The 23,709-nt window shown below is 44.6% G+C and overlaps 1 protein-coding gene across 3 annotated transcripts in view; it reads right to left on the bottom strand.

The window, feature by feature from the left end:
* TIAM1 (TIAM Rac1 associated GEF 1) overlaps positions 1-23,709 on the bottom strand; it is a 227,085-nt gene that overhangs the window by 129,760 nt on the left and 73,616 nt on the right. For 2 of the 3 annotated variants that reach the window (XM_015132943.3, NM_001260772.1), the window contains 2 exon segments: positions 18,577-19,550; positions 4,001-4,448 (listed from right to left, as the gene is read on the bottom strand). In XM_015132943.3, the coding sequence (XP_014988429.3) occupies positions 4,001-4,448; positions 18,577-19,539 (1,411 nt within the window). In that variant the 5' untranslated portion in view covers positions 19,540-19,550. 3 annotated transcript variants of the gene reach the window in all.

Below are 23,709 nucleotides of genomic sequence, written 5' to 3'. Positions count from 1 at the left end.
TAATTTAAATACATACCTGTGGAGTAGCCCACCCCAACTCTATTTTTCTCAAATCCCAAAGATTTTGAGAATCTCAAGGCTTTTCAGGAACACTTGTATCAAAAAGCAGAATCATCTGTACCTCCTATTTCCATGGCTTAGGCTAGCACAGATTAGAGACAGAAAGAAATAACAAAACTGGGAGGCCGAAACTGTTTTCCTCTAAATCAGAGGGTCTCATGGTGGGGCAAACTTGGCAATGTCTGGTGACCTTTCTGGATGTCACAACTTGGGGGAAGGTGCTATTGGTATCTAGTGGACAGAATCTAAGGAAGCTGTTAAGCATCTACAATGCCCAGGACAGCCCTCACAACAAAGAATTATCCAGAAAATGTCAACAGTGTCACTGTTGAAAAACCCTGCTCTAAATAGTTTTTGTGACTAATTCAACACTAATGAAAAGTAGATTCTTAACATAAAAGGAGCAACACACCTTAGCGTGGGTTAAGAACAGAGAAAGAAGTCTGTGGATAATGCATTAGGGGATACTCACAAATCCTAACATGTACACCTACTGAATACTGTATGGTCCTATCAGGTAATTGTTTTTATAATTTTTCAACTTTGATTTCGAATCATCCACAACAAAGCACCACCAAAGGTGACTAAAATCAGCTTTTACTCAATGATCAACTTGTTCCAATTTTAAGATGAACACGAAGCAGCAAATCTGAGAACCACATTCCCCCTGATGAAAGTCTGTTTACCTTCATCTTCCCTGGAACATAATCTGTACGTTCTTCCATTGCCCATGGAAACACTCCAGAGACTAATTCCAAATGAAATCTTTTTTTAAAAAAATCAACTACTTTGCCTAATGGGAAAGAATCTCTGGGGGAAAAAAAATCTCTATCCCACAGTTCCAATGTGTTCTGCTTTTTATTTCCCAATATTCAAGCATTGCTAAGGAAAAGTTCGCCGCAACTCTTGCTTTTGAGCAGCAAGGACAAAGCCCTGAGGTTGTCAACAAATACTGGGAACCCATCAGGATGAAGCAAAGAACTCAGCGGCTCCATGTTCTGGGCCTGAATTCCAACAGGTTGTGTCACTCAGATCCGCGTCACCAAGAAAGTAAAGACTCCCTTCCCTAAAGAGCCTGTGGGCTGTGCTCCTGGACACCTGCACCCTGACTTCCTGTATCATTTACTCTTGGAGGGAATGGCAGAAACAAAATAAACCCCTCTGATATGTCAAAAGTAAAAAAAGTCAACTAATCATTTTTATTTTACACCACTAACACTGCTGCTCTCAACCGGAGAGTGAGAATCCCCTGGGAAGCTTGTTTAAATCACAAAGTCAAGGCCTGTTGCAGGCTGAATTGTGTCCTCCAAACATCCTAAATCCAGTTAGCTCAGAATATGATCGTATTTGGAAATACGGCCTTTAAAGAGGTAATTAAGATAATATGAGGTCACATGGGTAGGCCCTGATCCAATATAAATGGTGCCCTTATAAGAAGAAGGAATTTGAACACAGACAAGTAAAGGGAAGACCATGTGAAGATACTGGAAGAAGACAGCCATCTCCAAGTCAAGGAGAGCAGTCTCAGAAGAAACCGACCCTGCCAACACCTTGATCTTGGACTTCCAGCCTCCACGCCTGTGAGATGATACATTTCTGTTATTTCCACCATCCAGGCTGTGGTGCTTTGCTATGGCAGCCCCAGCAAACTCATCCAGGGCCCACCTCCAAATCTTGTGATTCAGCAGGTGTGGGGTACAACCCAGAAAGATCCTCAAGAGGCTGTGCTGCAGGTGGTCTTCAGATCAAGCTATTAAGAACTTGGCACTAATTAATAAAATGAACAGTAAGATGGGCTGCTAAGGATAAGAAGCTGCAGCGTCCAGTGGTGTGACCATCTAGGGGAGAAGTAGGAAGTGGAAGAAGAAGAAGCCTTTCCCCTCATCTCCTCTCACTCTCCCAGAGCAGAGCCACTGGTGTGATCCAGGCCCCTCAGACATAAGCCTGTAGCACCTCCAAATTAAGATAAGGCAGGTCACACATGAGAAAGAAAGAACACTGCAGTTCTCCAAAATGCTTCCACCACGATGCACATCTATGTCTCATATGCAAGACCACTACAGCAAAAAAGCATCAAAAGATAATGTTCTAGGAGGCCAGGAACCAATGCACCTGTAAACCCAAGGACAAAGCAGGAGGATTGCTTGAGGCCTAAAGTTGGAGATCAGCCTGGGCAACATACCAAGACCCTGTCTCAACAAAAAATAAAAACATTAGCCAGGCATGGTGGCACATGCCTGTAATCCCAGCTACTTGGAAGGCTGAAGCAGGAGGATCACTTGAGCCCAGGAATTTGTGGCTGCAGTGAGCTATAACTGTGCCACTGCATTCCAGCCTGGAAGACAGAGTGAGACCCTGTCTCAAAAAGAAAAAAAGGAAAAGATAATGCTCTAGGAATAGCTGAGCATCCAAACTTCAGAAGGAGCCGGGGCCTCTGAGTGACTTCATAGAAAAGAGTTATCACACAAGCCTTCGATTGTCTATTTCTGATAGGTGGGAGGGAAATAAAGTTCTGTCTTGCTTACGGCATTGGGAATGGCATGGCGGGTCTCTGGCACATGCAAAACCTATATCCTAACCAAAACCCTCTCTTTCTATGTCATCAGGCATCTGAGCAACAGCTGGCACCAAGAGTAATGGGGCTAACCCAAGTCCTACTCGTGCAAGGGTTGATCTGCACCTGCATAGGCATTTGTGTTCACCTCACTAAGCAGAGCTCTAGGCTGCTCCACGTCTCTAGGATTGCATGTTCCCAAACCAACCACAGTTTGTGAAATCTAGTATCAAATGATCTAGTTTGATACTGGTAAGCCCAGGCTTCTTTCTCTTGTGCCTTTCCATCAATCCTGTTGACATAGCTAACCTAGCCTGCCATGTATTAACACTGTTTCAAGTCTAGCTTGGGATGAAAACTCTGTGTGTTTGAGAAGTGTTTTTCTTTTTAAAATATAGAGCTCACAAATATATTACATTTTCTACGCTGCCAGGACATACGCAGATACGTGCAACAATACGTACATGTAATTCACGAAAATGTGCAAAATAACAATAAATACCAACAAATACAAGCATGGTTATATAAACAGAAAATAAAGTGATCTAACATACATGTCTGTTATCTATATATACACAGTAAAAAACACAAAGTTTGACTATTAAATAGTAACTGACTTTTTCATAAACATGATGGTCTATACATTCCATTAATATCAGGTTGAAGCCTATGAAATTAACGTTATTCTACCAATTCTTTACCTTAAAAAATGGCAATTTCATAGAATTCAAGCTAATAAATTTCCCTCCAAAATAGTCACTTTGAAAGATGCAAAGCTGAATGATTCCAAAAAGATTTGTTTGTTTTTGGAACTCATCCTTTGAAACTGTCATCAAATCAGTTGCATATATGCCAAAACTAGACATGAGATGCTCCTCTAGCATAACTGTGAAAAAAGAAAATAAAACATCATTTGCAGGGGTGGGGATGGGAGAGTTACTACTCAGAGGGCATAAAGTTTCACTTAAGTCACATGAATAGGTTCTAGCTTATTTGTTTGTTTGTTTGTTTATTATGAGCTGGTGTCTTGCTATGCTGCCCAGGCTGGCCTTGAACTCCTGGGCTCAAGTGAACCTCCTGCCTCAGCCTCCCAAAGTGCTGGGATTACAGGCGTGAGCCACTATGCCCAGCCCCGATGACTAGGTTCTAGAAATCTGCCTTACAACATTGGACTTGTAGTCGATAATACCATATTGCACATTTTAAAATGTGTTAAGAGAGTAGATTTCATGCGAAATGCTCTTACCATGATAAATTTTTAAAATTAGTATAACTTTCAGATTCTATATAACAACAACAATAAACCCACCCATCCCGTGAGTATGTGCACCACGGAGCACATCTATTAGTGCATTTGGCACATAGCTAGGGCCGTCCCGCTCTCACCTTTCAGGGACACCCAGTAGTGCTTCCACTTCCTCCGGGTGGCTGACTCTACCTTCTTGTTCTTCTTGTGCACCAGGAAGTTCTTGACGGCCAGGGCACCGGCCTTACGCACCGTGCCCTGCGCGGCAGTCAGCAGGATGTCCGACTGGCCCGGGGAGCTCAGGGTGCCGCTGCTCTGCTCATCGCTGTGCGCTGAGCCGGCCTCCTCCAGGCTCTCGCTGTTGGTGGTGCTCATCTCCAGCTCCCGCCGGAAGTTCTCGTACACCCCCTGACGAGCCGCATCCCCGGTGGAGCTGCTGCCGCTGTCGCTGCCCACAAAGGCCCGGCCTGTGGTCGGTGAGTAGCTGGAGTTGGTGGCATTGGATCGTCTGGACAGGAGGTCCGTGTCGGCGGTGGCCCCTTCAATCCCACTGTCTGCAAACTCACTGCCCTCGCCTGCATTAATATCCTTGGGAGCAGAAAGGGAGAGCAAAGAAGACAAGCGTCACGTAGAGAAGGAACCCGGGAGCTCCTGTGGGTCCAGCCAGGGCTCTGTAACACCGGGAGACGCATAAGGTACGGCCACTCCCGACGGCTCCTGGACCAGGTCCTGCTCAACCCTGGACCAGCACAGACCCAGCAGAGCTGCTCAGGAAACCTTTAGCCACCCTCCATGAGAACAAACGATTTGGAATGTTCAAGAAATATAAAAGAAATAAGGAACACTTCAAAGAGCTTATTATTTCTCTAAGATAATTAACGAATTGGCAAATTCGCGATTGAGATTCTACAGCTGCCATGCTGAGAACCCAGCACCCTCAGCCTCATCAGCTTGCCCTGAACTCCAGGAAATTCTGCAGGCAGATGAGTTAGTTGTTCCAGACGTAGGGAGTGACCATGAATAACTAGGTCTTTATAGCTGATATCTTTAAAAATAAATAAATAAAAGGCCTGCTTAAGAGTCTCTTTTATAATGGGGTGACTGAAAAGATAGCTAGGGCACCGCTTCACCCACTCACCTGGCACAGCCCCATGTTCCAGGAGCAGGCAAGAATCCTCATCCTCTAATCAGCTTCGCTTCTTAAAAACAAGCAGCCTCGCACTCTGCATTGTGCTAAATAAGTCTGCAGGGCCCACAGCTCCATCCAGCTCTCCAATTACCTTGCCCTTTCAAAGCTGGGATGCTAGGAGCCTTGGGCAGGCTACCTGCTGCCCCAGGGCCATGTGACAGCTCAGGGCAACTGCCAAGATACTGGGGGGTATCAATTCCTAGTTTAAAAACATTGGAAACTTCCAAAACTGCTTCTGCTCTGAAGTTGAACATTTCTAAGACGGATAGGTCTGTTCTTAAATCAGTATCTTAATTGCTCTAAAGTGCTACAGGCATTTCCATAAACAATAATTAAATGATGGTAGTCATCAAGGAAGGATACTGACTGCAATACTGGACAGAACAGCTCAACAGTCTTATGCATAAGAAAGGAGCCGGACTGTTCTCCAAGGAAGAGAATGGGAGCCTGAGTCTAATATAGAAGATGCCAAAGTAATACACGGTTTGGCAGTTTCACCAATTTGGGGGCCTTTAGTCTCACAAATGGCTAATTCTGGTTCAAACATGTAAAAACTAACCAGATATTCTGAATTACAATACAAATGAATGCTCTGGGCTCCTATCTTTGCTGAGAGGCAATGGGGGTAGTACGAGCCATGCCACAAACGAATACTGGCCTACACAAGGCCCCAGACAGACACTGTGCCTGTATCTCCACGAACCTCATTTAGTCAGTTCTAAGAATTGTTCAAAATTCACCTTCATCATGAAGAAATATTAAGTGAGCAACTAAAAGAGGTGTATAGCAAGACATGGAAAAAAGACGGTGGTGGGAGTAGAATGGCAGCAGGAGATTGCTGGGTGAGCTTCTAGGGATCAACTCCATTATAAATGGAGCTTAGACCCCCGGGAGTTAGAGGGACTTAAGGGAAAGAAAGAAACCACGAATGCAGCTCAGATGCAGACCCCTGTAACTGCTGGCTCCCACAGCTTTGCTATCTGCTATCCTGCTTATTAACATCCACGGGTGGTCATGAAAGACCTAGAGCCAATTGGTAAAAATCCTCTACACAAACAGGAAAACACTGTCATCAACCCACATTGCTCCCTGGCAGGGACACTGACCATATGCTTCCTTCTTGATACAAGACAAAAAGAAAATTTGACAATTGTTGATTATTCAGGATAACCACTGAGTTATAGAAGGTAAGTCCATGAATTTTCCAAACTTTTGGATTATTTTCATGTCTCAGTCCTTCTGGTAAGAAAGTTAGGTATGCATGAAAAATCAGCTATTAAGTTCTCTCCTCTAAAATGCAAAGAGGTGAAATGCTTCTCTACAAGACAGGGAAATTTAGCTACACAGGTAACATCACTATTCCATAAGAAAGACTTTGGTACAAAGGAGAGAAATGATCCCAGGCGTCTTGTAATTCCCAGAGCTCCAGAAGAGGAAGGGACTTGGCAAAGTCATCTCATTGATTAACAGCCTGCGGCTCAGAAAATCACAAGTCTGGCTGGTGGCAGATGGGAGGTTGAAACCTATCTTTCCAAGTACACTTTCCACTATTATATGGCGACCTCATGGCTCAGCTGGAGGTAGCACCTGACCAGATTCTGTCTAAATATTCAATCCCAGCAGGGCATGGTGGCTCATGCCTATAATTCCAGCACTTTGGGAGGCTGAAGCAGGTGGATCACCTGAGGTCAGGAGTTTGAGACAAGCCTGGACAACAAGGTAAAACCCTGCCTCTAATAAAACTACAAAAAATCAGCCGGACATGGTGGCATGCACCTGTAGTCCCAGCTACTAGGGAGGTTGAGGCAGGCGGGAGGATCGCTTGAGTCCAGGAGGCAGGGGTTGCAGCGAGCCAAGACTGCCCACTGCACTCCAGCCTGGGCAACAGAGTGAGACCCTGTCTCAAAACAAAACAAAACAAAACAAAACAAACCAACCAATCCCATGCCTTCCCCTTTTTCTTACCAACAATGGCTCTTCTAGCTTTTTTCAGCAAAAGCTGAGTGACTGTTTATCCAGTTGCCTTGACCTGCCTGGCAAAAAGCTAAAACCTTCAAGTGGAAGAAAGTGGAAGGAAGAGATGAAGAGAGGATAAGGAAAAGAGAGGCAGAGACCTGAAAGACCAACTCTCAAGAGCATGTCTCATAAGATTCCACTATATTCCCAACACCATCCATCCCTTTACAGAAGGTCTTCACATCTGTCTCTATTTAAACTAAGAGTAAGGCCTCAATGGACACTCACCTCTGTATAAGACCTGAACATCTGCTCGTGCCAACTGACACTGTAGCTCTGCCATGGCCCAGACTATGTGTGTTCAACTCGGGGACAACCACTAAACTAATGGAGGAAGTGATTACTCCAGGTAAAAGACCTGCGGGCCCCAGCTGAGCTTGGATGCTTTGGAACCACACAGCTCCGTGTCACTACCCAGGAATGCTCTTGTCATCTGTGATCCAAGACAACTCGACCTTGAATCCTTAAGTGGTTATTCAGGCTCAGTGGTACACATGCCCCCACTGATATGTGACCCAGCCCATTGAGAAACGGATGCAGGTTGCCCAGCCCCAGCCCTTATTTAGTCATGAAGCTTGGGATGTCCCAAATTCCCAGAAGTCCATTCTCCAGCGTTGCTGGAAATAGTGATGACCCAGAGGTGCTACTCAACACCGTTCTTTCTTTCCTTCATTGTGTTGCAAATTCACTTAGTGGTCATCTTTCAGGGGGGCTCCTCCTACTACCCACCTGAGAATCCCGATCCTTCCCCTACCCAGAAGCACCTGGAAACCTCCGCAGTCTTCCCAGGAGCGACAAATACCGAAGACTGACACCATAGAACAGTCCCAGGGGAGCTTCAGCAGTTTTTGTAGCAACTGCAAGATAGGTTCCCTCTTAGAGTCAAATACAAAATTTTAATCAAAAAAGGCAGAGGAAATCAAGGGAAATGGTAAGATCCTGGCTAGACAGAGAAATCATTCTAAACAAGGTTCATGATCTAGCCAAGATTTCCAGAAAACAGCTCCAAATAAACTCTCCATGTTAGAAGCACTCCGTTGAAGAGATTTCCGATCACGAACAACATTCACGGGGCAGAGAGGCTCTTCAATCCTGTTCTCCCAGGACAAATTCTCTGAAGCCAGATTTTCAGGGCACTCACCAGTTTCCATTCTACTGGCAGCTTCCCCAAAATGAATGTATGCACAAGTGGCCAGCTGTAGCCTAATACATACAACAGCTGTGGGCAAGAGTTTTCTTAGCATTTGAGCTGGGCAACAAATGCTTAAATGAGCTCCCACACTAAAATGAAGGAGGCAAGAGGCAAATTCAAAGCCTGTTTTCACTGCCTAAAAAACTGGAGGGTCATGCAGCATGAATGTAGACTAATGACACATTGTGGTAAGGCTCCAGTTGTTTTGACAGGAGACTTCAAATACTACGAAAGGGAGAGGTTTTCTGAGCTAATGATGTGCGAACACAATTTTGAAAATGCAATTAGCCAGAAAGTGCAAAGGCTCTGGGACAATTCCAGGACGAGTAGAATCAATTGGCCACTTGTAGTTAAGTTATAAGTCGAATGCAATTAGATAATGTTTCCTTTGTCACTTTAATTTCCCTGATAGATCCAGCTTAGCTTGAATATACCTGTGTTAAGATGCTAAATATAATGCAGAATTCACTGAATTCCAGGGGGTAAAGAAATGTGGACCTGCAGAAATCCTGAATTAGAACTGTTTCTGGCTTGTTAAATTCTAACATGTCCTTCCTCTGATTGATCATCTTCTTCCTAACCCCAAAATGTTAAGTACCCTTCATTAGACACACACACACACACACACACACACAGACACACACACACACACGCGCGCGCGAATATCATCTTTGGTTCTCAGTATTATCTCCTTGGTATTCTCAGTACACTCTCCTTTGATAATCTCAGTACAGCAAGTATCAATTCTAGGTAAATGACTCTGAACCAATCTGTGCCTCAATTTCTTGATATGTGTAATGGGGAGAGCAACACATGTACTTTGTAAGACACTTTGTAAGACACTGTGAGATTGAGTTACCCAGGAAAAGTGTCTTGAACTGAGCCCAGCACATAGTACCTGCTCAAAAATGTTAACTATAATTATGGTCATCTCCACCTTCAGCCCTACTTCTCGGCCCAAGGAGAGAAGGCATTGCCTGAACTCAGTTGCTAACTTCCTGCACCAACATGGAAGAAAGGTCTCTGAGAAACCTGGGAAAAACACAGGCATACCAATGCTGGTGCTAGCCTAATACTAATTAGGCTTGTTCACTGTTTTCACATTCATAAAACAGCACACTAAACTAGGAAAATGGTGACGTTCTCTACATCGTAAATTAGTAACTACTGGTCACTATTATGAATTACTAATAATTGCCACCCTTGATTTGCCAGCATAAGAAATCAACTCTATTTTCCCTTCCCTTCCTTTCTTAGGGCAAAATCTCTATGCCCTTCTTTTTATGTTTCCAACACCCATTCCTTTTCTTCTAATGATTTCCAATGGGAGTGACTCACAATTTCAGCTACAAGCATTGGAACCAAAATTCTTACTGTTACCAAAAAGGGATTCCAAAGTACGTTCGCAAAAGCTTGAAATGTTCCTTCAGGTAACTCCTGATTGGAGACGCTTTATGTCTAACTTAAACGAATCATCACCTCTCCTTTCAGCTGCTTTTCTATGTATGTGCTTATACTTTACGGTCATCCCTCCCCTCCCTCCTCACTATCCATAATATATCAGAGACTCAGTTTTTTCTCTTCCCTTCTGAGTGCCACATCACTGGTTGAGCAATAAGCTCTCTCTTCTAAACCATCTTCCTTCCATCAATCCATCCGGCACACCCTGCCAGGTAAATGTTCCAGGAGCAATGCGGAGGACTCCTCAGACTGCTGTTCCAGACCCTCCCCCAGTGTCCGGCTTTAGCACTTGAGCTTCAGATGTCCCGGCCCACCAGTGAAATTGAAGAACTCATTCCAGGGCATACTCCCAACCTTTCTCGCTCCCAAGAATATTCACGTCCCCCCTTTTACTACAACCAGAAGCCTTCTCTGTGCTTCCTCCAACTGCCATGCCAACCTCTCCACAGCATCTCCTCTCCCACCCCCACCCCACCCCAGCCACACTGAGCTCCTCATCCTTGCTGAAATGTGCCGCGCATCCTCCCATATTGCAACTCAGGAGCCAGTTCCCTCCTCCCCTCCTCTCCTTCAAGTCCCTATCCAGGTCTGCCCTCTCAAGAGTGCCCACCCTGACCACCCTGTCAGAAATTGCCCCCAGCATCCCCCACACTCCATCTTCCTCAACACGCCCTGTCTTTCTTCCACAGCACATCGCTTACTTATTGTGCTAACTGTTTTCTGCCACACACACCCACTTCACCCCAACGAGCTCCACGAGCTCGTGGATCGTTCCTCGTTGACGCATCCCAAGTGCCAAGAATAGAGCCTGGCATGGGGAAGGCACTTCAAAAATAATTGCTGAATGAACTCACTGTTGCTCATTTTCCACCACAATCTCAAAACAAGGAAAACAGTCTCTCAGGGAATGCACTGCAGCTGGAGTTAAAGGTTTTGTCATTTCTCAACTCAGCTCATGCTCAACTAAAGTTGAGGTGACAAATGAGTCCTAGCTATAAAGCTTACATTTGTAGGTTTCACGCAACCCAGATGGACTTTGTCTTGTGTGGATGCAATCGGAGTTCACTTAAATTTTTGTTAACTCTTTTAAAAAATTGAGAAAGTAAGAAAGATATATTAGGCCGGGCGTGGTGGCTCATCCCTGTAATCCCAGCACTTTGGGAGGCCGAGGTGGGCAGATCATGAGGTCAAGAGATCTACACCATCCTGGTCAACATAGTGAAACCCCATCTCTACTAAAAATACAAATATTAGCTGGGCGTGGTGGCAGGTGCCTCTAGTCCCAGCTACTCCGGAGGCTGAGGCAGGAGAATCACTTGAACCGGGGAGGCAGAGGTTGCAGTGAGCTGACATTGTGCCACTGCACTCCAGCCTGGCAACAGTGCGAGACTCTACCTCAAAAAAAAAAAAAAAAAAAAAAGAAAGAAAGAAAGATATATTGAACTATCTTATGGCCCAAGCTAGATGCTCGGTCAACTGGTGGTCCAAAGCCAACTGGGCCCAAATGACAATGTGACAGGCCAGTCAGGTGAGTTTCCTAAGTTCTCCCCTGGGACCCATGGAGACCCTGTGAGGCCTTTAGGGCAGGCTGGCTTCATGGCCACATCCAACAGTCATACTTTTACAGTTATGCTGTAAGAAAACAATGATTACACATTGTTATGACCCAATTTGAGTTAAGGGGCACAACTTTCCTCTATTCTTATACTAGGAATGTGATCTTTTTTTTTTCTTTTTTCTTTTTTGAGACAGGGTCTCATTCTGTCATGCAGGCTGGTGGAATACAGTGACATGATCATAGCTTGCCGCAGCCTTGACCTCCCAGGCTGAAGCAATCCTCTCACCTCAGCCTACTACGAAGCTGAGACTACAGGCACATACCACCACAGCTGGCTAATTTTTTTGAAATTTGGTGGATACAAAGTCTCACTATGTTGCCTGGGTTGGTCTTGAACTCCTGAGCTCAAGTGATCCTCCCACCTCGGCCTCCCAAAATGCTGGGATTATAGGCATGAGCCACTGTGCCCGACCTAAGAACGTGATCCTCAAAAGCTGAACTGGTGGCCATAGTGGTCCATGCCTGTAGTCCCAGCCACCCAAGAGGCTGAGGCAAGAGGATCACTTGAGCCCAGTTCAAGGCTGCAATGCACAATGATGATACCTGTAAACAGTCACTGCACTCCAGCCTGGGAAACACAGCGAGACCTGTCTCAAAAAACAATAATAATAATCATAATCCTGAATGTTCCCAACCTGTATTAGCATAAATGACCAGCTCTCAAAGTATGGACTACGGTTCCCTAAAATATGTCCAGGGAATCCGTGAGGCTCTTCCTTTTCCAACTACCCTGTGCAAGGCCAGGTTCTGCTCATAGGGTCCAACCAAACAGCATATTGCAACAGAGTGAATGCAGAAGTAGGTATGAGATGCTAGTGTCTTCTGTTAAGCTGTAAGTCATAGAGATCTGCAAAAATGGAAAACAATGCCTGTGTCCCACATCTTTTATTTTAGACAATAAAACATTGTATTCTTTTAGAGATAGGGGTCTCATTCTGTCACCCAGGCTGGAGTGCAGTGGTGTGACCTAGCTCATGAAAGCCTCAAATTCCTGGGTGAAAGCCTCAAATTCCTGAGTTCAAGCCATCTTTCCACCTCCGCCTCACAAGTAGCTGGGACAATAGGTACTCACCATGGCCAGCTAATTTTTCCTTTTCTTTTTGTAGAGGCGAGGTCTCACTATGTTTCCTAGACTGGTCAAAATATATATATTTTTAATATAAATATATATTTATACAATATATAAATACATATAAATCAAATATATTTGTTATATAGAAAATATATCAATGGCTAATTGCATTTTCAAAATTGTGTTCGCACATCATTAGCTCAGAAAACCTCTCCCTTTCGTAGTATTTGAAGTCTCCTGTCAAAACAACTGGAGCCTTACCACAATGTGTCATTAGTCTACATTCATGCTGCATGACCCTCCAGTTTTTTAGGCAGTGAAAACAGGCTTTGAATTTGCCTCTTGCCTCCTTCATTTTAGTGTGGGAGCTCATTTAAGCATTTGTTGCCCAGCTCAAATGCTAAGAAAACTCTTGCCCATATATATATATATAAATATATATCATATATATTTGATATATATTTATATATATAGAGAGAGATATATGTATATGTTTTGAGACGGAGTCTTGCTCTGTAGTCCAGGCTGGAATGCAGTGGTGCAATCTCAGCTCACTGCAACCTCCATCTCCTGGGTTCAAATGATTCTCGTGCCTCAGCCTCTCGAGTAGTTGGGATTACAGGCACCCGCCACCATGCCCGGCTAATTTTTGTATTTTTAGTAGAGATGGGGTTTCACCATGTAGGAGAGGCTGGTCTCCAACTCCTGACCTGAAATGATCCGCCCACCTAGGCCACCTGAATTACTTTTTTAAGAGTATAAAAAGGTCTAAGAACTGCTGACATAAGCTATCTCTCAACTACCTACCCACCATCCCACTTCCCAAAAAAAGATCTTGGCAAAGAAGATATATATTCTTGTTGAAAATGCATGGGTTCGTTTTCAAAATAAATATCTCATTGCTTAACTTACGTGCCAGAAAAAGAAAGATAAAGAGAAAAGAAAAAAAAAAAGGCATCAAACAGAAGACAGAGGAGAAGGGAAAAAAAGACAAGGGTGTTTTAAAAATCGATTTTACGTGAAAAAATGTTTTACAAAAACCTGAGGTTCTTAACCAGAAAGAAGCCTCTAGATGGAATGTACTTTAGGGGACCTATGGATCCCCTGAAATGATATGCAGAAGTCTTTATTCTAAGGAAAAGGTCCACATTTTTCATCTGATTCTCAAGAGTCTGTGAGCAAAGGTCAAGAATCATATGGTTGTTGATGTGCATTTTCAGCCCAGGAAACAAACTTATCTCTGAGGCATTGAAGCTCAGTTGCAAAATAAAACAAAATTTTAAACATCAAGATAATTTTTCTAGGAACTCAAGCTCCTCCTCTGACAATGCTGCACTCTACCTTGTTATTAATGAAATCATCAACGCGACTACTTGCTTATCAAAGAAGGCAGCCGTGAGGGATGGCTCTGCTAGAGTTATCCTGGCCACCTCTCTCCGTAATCACTGTTTTAGGTGACAAGAGTGGGCAGTAACAATTTTCTTTTCAGCCAAGCCCTTGTGTGTGTGTGTGTATGTGTGTGTGCGTGTACCACAATTGAGGGTTTTGATCTTAAAATCTGAGGATATTGAGCTGAAACCTTTTCAAGCACAGGGAGGCAGTGCAGTGTGGGTGTGTGCTTTGGAAGAAAAGGCCCTCTCTGATTAGCAAGTCAGAAGACTTGGATTTTTGACCGGGTGTGGTGGTTCACGCCTGTAATCCTAGCACTTGAGAGGTTGAGGCGGGAGGGTGATCACTGGAGATCAGGAATTCAAGATCAGCCTGGTCAACATGGTGAAACCCTGTTTCTACTAAAAATACAAAAAATTAGCCAGGCGCAGTGGTGCGTGCCTGTAATTCCAGCTACTGTGGGGGCTGAGGCATGAGAATCGCTTGAACCTGGGAGGCAGAGGTTGCAGTGAGCCAAGACCATGCCACTGCATTCCATCCTGGGCAACAGAGTGAGATTCTGTCTCAAAAAAAAAGAATACCTGGGTTTTCATCCAGTTGTGACACCTTATCTCTTAATCTCTTTATTTTCTAGGAATGCTGCTGTGTCTGAAACTGGCCAGTGAAACTCACAAACCTATTCACCAGCACCACACCTGGCTAGGGATGCTCGGAGAGCCGGGCTCCTTGCTGCTCTCCTGAGGCTGAGGTTCCCAGAGACATGCTCAGTAGAACCTGGCCATGTTCCTTCATCTCCCAAGTGGATGAATGAAGCTCTCCTCGCAAGCATGCACAACGGCTCCACGCCAAAGCTTCCCACAGAACACAGAACCTGGCTATAAGACTCCATCAAACGGTAGGGTTCTCTCGCCAACTCACACACTGAAAGCCTCAAAGACACAGGAGAGCTGAACCCTAAAACAATGAGGCAGTCTTCACTACCACATTGTGCATCTGTATGTGTAAAACTCCTATTAAGCATCTGTACGTGTAAAACTGTGCCGTGAGTTCTCCATTCATTCGTTTGCAGAATCTCCAGCCTCATTTAAGAGGCACTGAGATCCATAGAAGTTAAATAACCAAGAGGTAACAGCCTCAAAATTGGAAGCTCAGATATGCTCCTAACTTCTTTGTCTGACACTAGGCAGCCCCCTCCTCTGTCTGTAATTAAAGAAATACATAAAGTTCAGGCCCAAAGACGAACTAGCCATCAATTAAATCCAAGGAGTAACCTATTAAGTACTTTTACAGAAACCAACAGAAATAAATTCTGCTTCAAATAGCATGAGGCTTTACTCATGTTGACCCCCAAGACAAACTTTTCTGCACAGTGCACATGTGCATGCACAACAAACATGCTCATAAAATACCCGGATTAAACCAAAAATTGCCAGCCAGACCCTGAAGAACATATGTGCCACCATTCAAGACTGAAATGTGAACTCCAGTGCCTTCACATTTCAATAATCCATCCAACTACTGAAAAAATCCAAAAACAGGAAAAAGGGCCAAAAACCCTTTTTTCATCATTTTCAAATCAAAGAAGTTGTTCACATTATTTCAGATAACATGTGTTTCCTTCCAGGCTTAGAGGTCACGCTCCTGGGTCAAATGTCTGCCAGGAACTCTTTTCTGGGGAGGAAAAGTGCTGACAGGACGATTACAGATTCAACTACATCACCAGGGCAGCCGAGGAGACTTAATATCTACGATTCAAGCTCACTGGAGAGGTCTCCTGGGTCAAAAACTTTTACCAAAAAAAAGAAAAAAAAATTTTTTAAAAAGCATTCTTTTCAAGGAAGCTTCCACACCCACTGCCTCTTAAAATACACTGTTTGGAACATAGTGGGCTCTCAAGAAATCGCGTTGGATGAACACGCCAAACTTAGACTAGGAAATGTGGGCGGGTGGATAGTGTTGTGCATAATTCTGGGGTTTGTTTCAAGTCATTAAAGATCCTCACTCAACATATAAAGTCAATACAAAAATAATACTTCCGTGCATTTTATAGGCTCCACAAGAGGTTTCCATGCATGGCATCCTATTTGGTTCTCCTAATGGCCCTGTGGGAGGCTGGTGTCACTCAGACTGGACAGCAAGAGATCCTAGGCCACAAAAGATGGAGTGACTGGCCCAAGGTCACCACTGGGTAAGCACTCACGCCAGGATGCAAATGCACTTTTTAGGATTCCTGGCCAATGGCACTTCCCATTACATTAAGCTGCCTAAGCAGTGATTTTATGAGACACCACCTTTAGATGATCTCACTTCCATATATTAACAATTTTAGAAGGTGACAAGCCAAAGAATGGAAATTTCATATAACAATGACACATGAGAGCTTTCAGTGGTACCAGACCTGGAGGGGAGAACTGTCCTTTGCTTTGCCCATTTTCTGGGGGTAACCATAACTCAAAAGCTCAAATCCCCATCAGCCATGGAGTGTGAAGGAGAGCAGGGGTCTAGCCATCCCTAGAGTCAGAACCACGGAGAGCCAAAATACAACAGGGCACCCCTCTCAACTCTTACATAGCATATGCACTAACTTAGCACCGTTCAGGTGAAAGTGAAAGTCGAAGATGATGTTCTGTTTTTAACAGTCTGTGTCACTGTATCCTTCTCTAAGCTCCAAAGGCTCTATAGATCATCTCTTTGAATCAGCCCTGCAGTGCCAATCTGACGATGCCTTCAAGACAGCCCTCGCAGGGCAGACAGAGGGGCTGCAGATGGGTTATCTGGTCACTTGTGTCATTATACTCTCAATTCAGAAGAGATGGGTTTAAAATTCAGGGAGTGCATCTAGAGGCAAGCTTCGGGCTTACCTTCTCAGACCACAGATGCAGCCTTGGTAGCAACTTGGTTTCTAGGACACAAGTGTTTTTTTCTTTCCTCAGAGTCAAGGGGTACACGTGCATGTTTGTTACATGGACATATTGTGCAATACCGAGGTTTGGGCTTCTACTGAACCCATCACCTAAACAGTGAACGCAGTACCCAATACTTCGTTTTTCAACTCTTGCTCTCCTCCCTCCCAGCTTTTAGCATCCCTAGTGTCTACCGTTTCCACCTTTATGAGGTACTCAAGATACTGATACAAACAACTACCCCGGGTCCTCAACCCATATGGTTCCACTAACAATGATGAATATTACAACAGCTAACAAAGTTGCCCTTACTGGCTGCTTCCTAAGAACCAGGCACTTTGCTTCACATATTATTTCATTCTACTTTCTCAAAAAACCTCATCATCTCCATTTGACAGATGAAGAAATTGAGGCTACAAGAAAGCGAACAACTTACCCAAAGTCACTCAGGTAAGAAGAGGTGGAGTTAAGATACCTGGCTTGGACACCATCAGCAAAACCTGTCCTCAGGCAGGAACACAGACGGTCTAATGCCAGTTTTCTTTTTATCGGCTCCCCCTACGTCCTCCATCCAATGCCCATTATATTTAGACCCCCTTTCCGGCAGAACATACCTTCGAAATGCCCATTTGACTTGCACTGGAGCGAGGCCGGAAGGTGCAGCACCACCTCCTACTGGGCAATCAGAGTGCTGTGCAGGGAAGTTTGCTGGTCAACCTTGAGGCTGCTCCGCCGTCAAGGCAAATGGGCCCAGTCTGGAATTTTAACCTGAAGCACCATCTACAAACCACCTCCCCATCCTCAGCAAAAGCCAAGACTCCCTGAACTCTGCCTTGGGGAACAGAAGTACCAGAAAAGGCCCAATACTCCACCTTCCTTTCTTTCTTTCTTTTATTGACACAGAGTCTCAGTATGTTGCCCAGGTGGGATTTAAACTCCTAGGCTCAAAGCATCCCCCTGCCACAGCCACCAAGCCGGCTCAATTGCCCAACATTTTATTATCCTAATCTTAATTATCACTGCCAACTAAGGTAATGGTGCCTCCTTTCACTAGGAAAACACTTTCAAAGTCCTTTTTTTTTTTTTTTGGAGATGGAGTCTCACTTTTGTCACCCGGGCTGGAGCGAAGTCTCTTAGTTTCCTCCCCACGGTTTCGTGCACTAGACCCCGAAGCAGGCAAGCTGAGCATCTTTATCCCCATTTTTCAGAGGAACGACCAGAAGTCAGGGTTTGCCCAAGGTCAAACAACTAGCTGGTTGCAAAGTCAGAACTGGAAGCCACTCATGTTATTCCTTCCGCTCCACCTCCCTCCAGAGACAGGGCTGGCCAGCATCGCACGGAACAGGAAATTGAAATGGCTCCCGGTAAGGCAGCGAGCCTGCCAACCACCGAGAGGAGCTGACAAGTGACCCAAACCCGCCCAGAATTTAAAATGCCTCCTCAAAGGAGTTGCCGACTAACCTCCTCCCACCTGCTGCAGTGAAGAAATAAGTTCCAAGAGTCTGCAACCCACCATGCCTGTTTTTCCACGGGAAGGACCAAGTTAGAAAGGAAGCTGGAATAAGTGGGATGCTGTTGAAGAACTAAGATGTAGAAGCAGTTTCCCAATATGAACTTACTAGCTTTTTTTCCCACTCCTATCACATCGCCACTCCCCCCACACACTTCCCTTAATCCCCACCCCTTAACCACAGAACTGTAAGAGGGGCAAAGCAGAAGAGACAGAAATCCTCCCAAAACAGCACCAGCTGCAGCAACTACCAGGCAAACAGGGTAAAACCCGATTAAAAGATGGAAATATTCTAAGAGCAAAGTCATGCACTGAAAGAGTCATGCACCATTCCCAAAATATTGAAACAAATTTCAATCACTTTACCTGAGTTGTTTTAGCTCTTCTGCCTTGCATGCTGTTGCTATGGCTAATTTGTGGGTTGGTGGCACCTTCAGAGAGACAGTGAGATTTCCTACAGGGAAGTGTGTTATAATTACTGTACGGAGGAGTCTCTTCAGCAGCAGCTGGTGGCATCTTATGGTTTGCAAGATTGGGAATATCAGACACCAAATTCCGACAGTAGCCTGCAAATTTGCTCCCCGGCCCCCCGTTTGCTGTCACTCCAGAGTTTTTCTGAGCATACAAGTCACCCAAGGAATTGGCTCTCTGACAGGTGCTGAGCTGCCGCGGACTCGCCCGCGTTTCCATCCCCCGAGCCTCCTCGCAGTCCTTCTCTTCCGCGGAACCCAAGATTTCTTCGTTGCTTGTTAAATGTTCTTGGCTCAGATCAGAGAGTGAGAATTCCAGGCTGTCCTCCCGCCAGATGTCTGCAGATTTGGAGCGTTTCTTCTTAAAGCTCGCCGTCTCCATGAAAGTGGGCCCATTGGATGTATAGGAATGCTGCCTCCTGCCTCCCTCAGCCAAATATGTAGCGTCATCCCCGTAAAGCCTGCTCTCCTCAGAGTCTGGCATGCTCTGCACAGAGGCTGCCGTGAGCACGATGCTGCTGTCTACGCTGGGAGTGACAGAAGAGTCAGTGTAAGACACAGGTCTCAAGCCCATGTCCACTCGGTCCACCCAGATGGGGCTCCCGAAGTCTTCTAGGGTACCATCTTGGGAGAAGGGCTCCAGGCCATTTTCAGCCAGGGACTGGGGGATGCTGGGGGTGCTGCTGGAGCGGGTGCTTACTTCGGAGTTCCTGTGGATCACCTTCCCCGAGGAAGCGTGCCTGGTCCGCCGCGTCTTGTGCGAGAGGCGGAGGGAGCGGGACGTGTGCTTGCGCCCCAGGCTGGCATGCTTTTCTCCATAAAACTCGTGCTCTACATGTTGACTTTCTGCGTTTCCCATGGTTTTATGGTCTGCAGCAAAGCGGGGGGAAAGGGGGAGAACTGAGTCACTACCAGTACAGGTATAGGCATCTCAGAGAAAGAGCTCAGCCTGCAGGCAGGGTAGAACACCTTGGCTCACAGGGCTTGTGGAGTAAGTAACAGCACAACTTCCTACATGCACCTGGTAGGTTCTTGGACTCTTACCTGGGAGCAGGTCAACAGTAACATCCTCTACTGAGACTGCCCCCTGAGATATGAAATGAGCTCCTAAATATGAGCATCAGACAGTTAGACTCGTCTCTGCCCAGAAGGACGATGGCCACAGGCCACAGCTGAGAGCGCTGCTTTTGTACAGCCAGAAACTCCACTGACCTGGTCTTCCTTACTAAATATTTGAAGTTCTACTCCTATCTGTAAATTGAAAACTCTGAAAGTACAAACCAAAATGTTCACCAAAGGAGTAATTTCTGTTTGCAATGATATACGTATTTCAAAATACAAAACTTAGAGGTGCGTTTGGTAACCTCCTTCCCTCCCTGCCAATGGGTACTTTTGGGTTTTTTGGGTTTTTTTTTTTTTCTCTATTTGATCTCTAATAATGCTTCAAAATCAATCAGAAATGGAAAACCTCAAAGTGTAAGTCTGATCAACTTTTCCTAGTAAATCAAAGTCAAAAATTAAAAAAAGCTTTGACCTTTAATGTCACAGCCTTCTGAGGACCTGGATTTTAGGGGCATTTTGGGAGGGCTATGGAGGGGTGGTGGGGATGGGCAAAACAAAATAGAAACTCCGCTCTCTGCTTAGCAGTAGATTAATGGGTTTATTTCTGGGAGCAAATCCAACCTGCGAACATTAATCTGGTACAGCGTGCCCTGCAAACAGAAATTCACATTGTGAAACCACTAAGTGTGATTCAGCCTTCTGGGGCCCCCCAGGTTAATTCAAGTCCCTCCTTAATATTTTTACAGTCTCTCTCACTGACCCGATGACACAATTCTGTTACCCACAGTGGGAAAGAGAAAAATCTTCAAAGCTCGACACCTGTGACTCTACTTAGCCTATTCTCCTTGCTCCGTGAGGTCCCTCTGGCACACTTCAAATTCTATGCACTTAAGATAACGCACATGAAAATAGCTGGAAAGGAAAGAAGAAAAACAAAGTAACTGGGCATATCTCTGAGGTGGTTCTTTTAACCACCTAGCGAGTCATTCATTCAGAAAATACACATTGAGCACCTGCCATGTTCTAGAAGCCAGAGATACAGCAGGGAACAAAAGGGACACATCCCCTACTCTCATGAAGCTAACTTCTAGCCAGGGAAGGCACGCAATACACAAGAAAGTAAAAGGCATGGTGGCAAAGCAGGAAGTGATATTACCGTGATCATTGCAAAGAGATCGAAACAGCCTGGAATACAATATACCTTCACATTGATCCTAGACTTACTCTATAATTCCACTGTTCAGGCTAAAATGTTACTGAAACTCTCACCAGCACATCTTTACTGAAATAAAATTTGTTGCAATACAAAGGGAAACCCTCCATTGAATGTTCTAGTGAGTTCAGGGATAACTCATACAGACACCAGATGTTAAGCTATTCCCAGTCTGGAATATTCCCCACCAGGTCACACATCAGAGGAATCTCAGAGGGAATTTTCCAAGAAAGACAATCTCCTTTTTACTAGTAGCAAGTAGATTTCAAAGCAATATGTTCATGCTTCTCTGGTATCTTTAAAAAGAAAAAAGATAAAAACGAAAAGATCAACGGTCTGTGCACAACCATTTATATTATCTAAATTCCTAAGAATGGCACATGCTACATTTCGTACAAGTAAAATAAATAAATGTGCATTTCAATAACACTATAGGCTTTGACCAATGCCTTGGAGTTCTTTAGTTTTTTAAAAGATATATTAAGATACCTGGATGTGCCTATGTAACTATATCTTTTGCCAATAAATAAAGACTTAGAACCAATGTTAGTCACAGCCCCATTTTAAGAATCACATAGGTTTCAATTTAAAAGAGGAAAGGACTATGATGAAATAAATCGAGTAAAAGAAAAGGCAAAACTGTCGCCTCAAACATGCTAAGATTTACCCTCCTCTACCACATATATCAAAAGTTTGCAAATATAAATTGACAGATATATTTTTAACAACAGCTTTCTGGTGAGGCTTGTTTCTGCCAACAGAAAACTCATCAAGTTAAAAGCCTCAGGAGAGGTTTTCCTGAAGGAAATGGCCCCAACCTTCAAGAATTACCGCACTCCATGTATCACGCTGACGGCTCTGTTATATTCGTAGCATTTTTAGTAGCAAGATTCTTTTCAGCTGGCCAAGGTAGGCAAGAAGCCACTTTTATCTTCAGAACTAGAATGTAGACAGGAATGCCAAATCTCCTAAATCCTACTAAGAGAAACTCTCAGGGGATGGCCTAAGGAGCGTGAGCGGGAAGTTTGAAGCAACTGAAGTTAAGAAAAATAAGTTTCTAGGGACTGCTGAAACACCTTTCAATTTGAAAGCTGTTCCTGAAAGGTTAGTAAGAATGATGAAAGCCCATGTGGATCAGTGGAGGACTCTGAAATAACATCGGTGTGAAAAGTTGAAATAGCTCATTGCATACAGGAGACAGCATCTCCGCTTCCGAAACAACCCCTGTCCCACTGGCAAGCCCCAGAAAGTTGGTGAATTGTAAGTTTTTTTTTTTTTTTTTTTTTTGGAGACAGAGTCTTGCTCTGTCGCCCATGCTGGAGTGCAGTGGCGCGATCTCGGCTCACTGCAAGCTCCTCCTCCTGGGTTCACGCCATTCTCCTGCCTCAGCCTCCTGAGTAGCTGGGACTATAGGCGCCCGCCACGACGCCCGGCTAATTTTTTGCATTTTTAATACAGACGGGGTTTCACCGTGTTAGTCAGGATGGTCTTGATCTCCCGACCTCATGATCCGCCCGCCTCGGCCTCCCAAAGTGCTGGGATTACAGTCGTGAGCCACCACACCCAGCCGGTGAATTTAAGTTTTAACCTTTCCATGTACATATGTAAAATGCCAGCTACTTCCATCCTCTTAATTTCTTCCTATTCTATCTTACTTAACCCTTTTTATTTTTATCTTCAACAAACAAAACCTGATTTGCATTTTATATTTGCGTGGGTTTTGTTGTTCCTGTAGTACAAAGGAAGCAAATTCAGGGCAGAAATTTACTTTTACTTTTTTTGCGGCTTCCGCAAGACTAGAAATATTCCACGCATGATAAAGAATCAAAAATATTGGTGCATTTTAGTAACAAAAGCAAAAAGTGAAGGACCAGCACCTCACCAACATCATCACACAGTCACTAGGCAGGAGAGAGAATATTTGGGACAAGAAGGACAAGCTGAAATGCAGAAACGGGGATTGACATTGAAAAGGAGGATGCCAGAGAACTGGTACTAGATCTCAAGCTGGGAAACGTTACCAGGTTTAAATTCATTTAAATTCTTTTATTTCCGACTATGACTTACTTCTCTAGAATGTTAGTGGTCCCGGATAGCTCTCATGTTTAGGGACTAGGTAGGAGGGAGGTAGGACAAGTTTTTAGCCTAAGAACAACTCTCAATATTCAAACCTCAAGTCTGGCTTCTCGTGCTTTTCTTTCGTTCCAATCTTCTAAGTCAAGCTTGTTCAACCCGTAGCCCGCAGACCACGTGGATGGCTTTGAATGCAGCCCAACACAAATTCACACACTTCCTTAAAACACTAGGAGATTTTTTAGCGATTTTGGGTTTTTTGGCTCATTCGTTATCGTTAGTGGTTAGTGTATCTTATGTGTGGCCCAAGACAATTCTTCTTCTTCCAATGTGGCCCAGGGAAGCCAAAAGACTGGACATCCCTGCTCTGAGTTCTGGCTTCCTTAGCCTGCCTCGGGGCCTGTGCCTGTCCCTCTGCCTAGAACGCTCCGCCTTTCCGCCTACTCCACCAAGTTCCTTCAGACCTTCAATCAAATGTCCCCTTGTCAAGGAGGCCTTTCCTGACCCCTCCATCTAAAATGACACCCAGTGCTGCAGAACTCAACATTTCTTACCCCTCTTCTTTCGCTTTTCGCCTTCACATTGATCATAATTGTAACCAACAATATATATTTCACTTACTGGTCTTTCCTATTCTCTACTGGTCTCTCTTATTCTCTCTTCCCACTAGAGCCTAAGCTT

This window comes from Macaca mulatta, chromosome 3 (assembly GCF_049350105.2).
Source record: "Macaca mulatta isolate MMU2019108-1 chromosome 3, T2T-MMU8v2.0, whole genome shotgun sequence".
Classification (NCBI taxonomy): domain Eukaryota; kingdom Metazoa; phylum Chordata; class Mammalia; order Primates; family Cercopithecidae; genus Macaca; species Macaca mulatta.
This window is presented reverse-complemented; position numbering and strand designations above follow the sequence as displayed.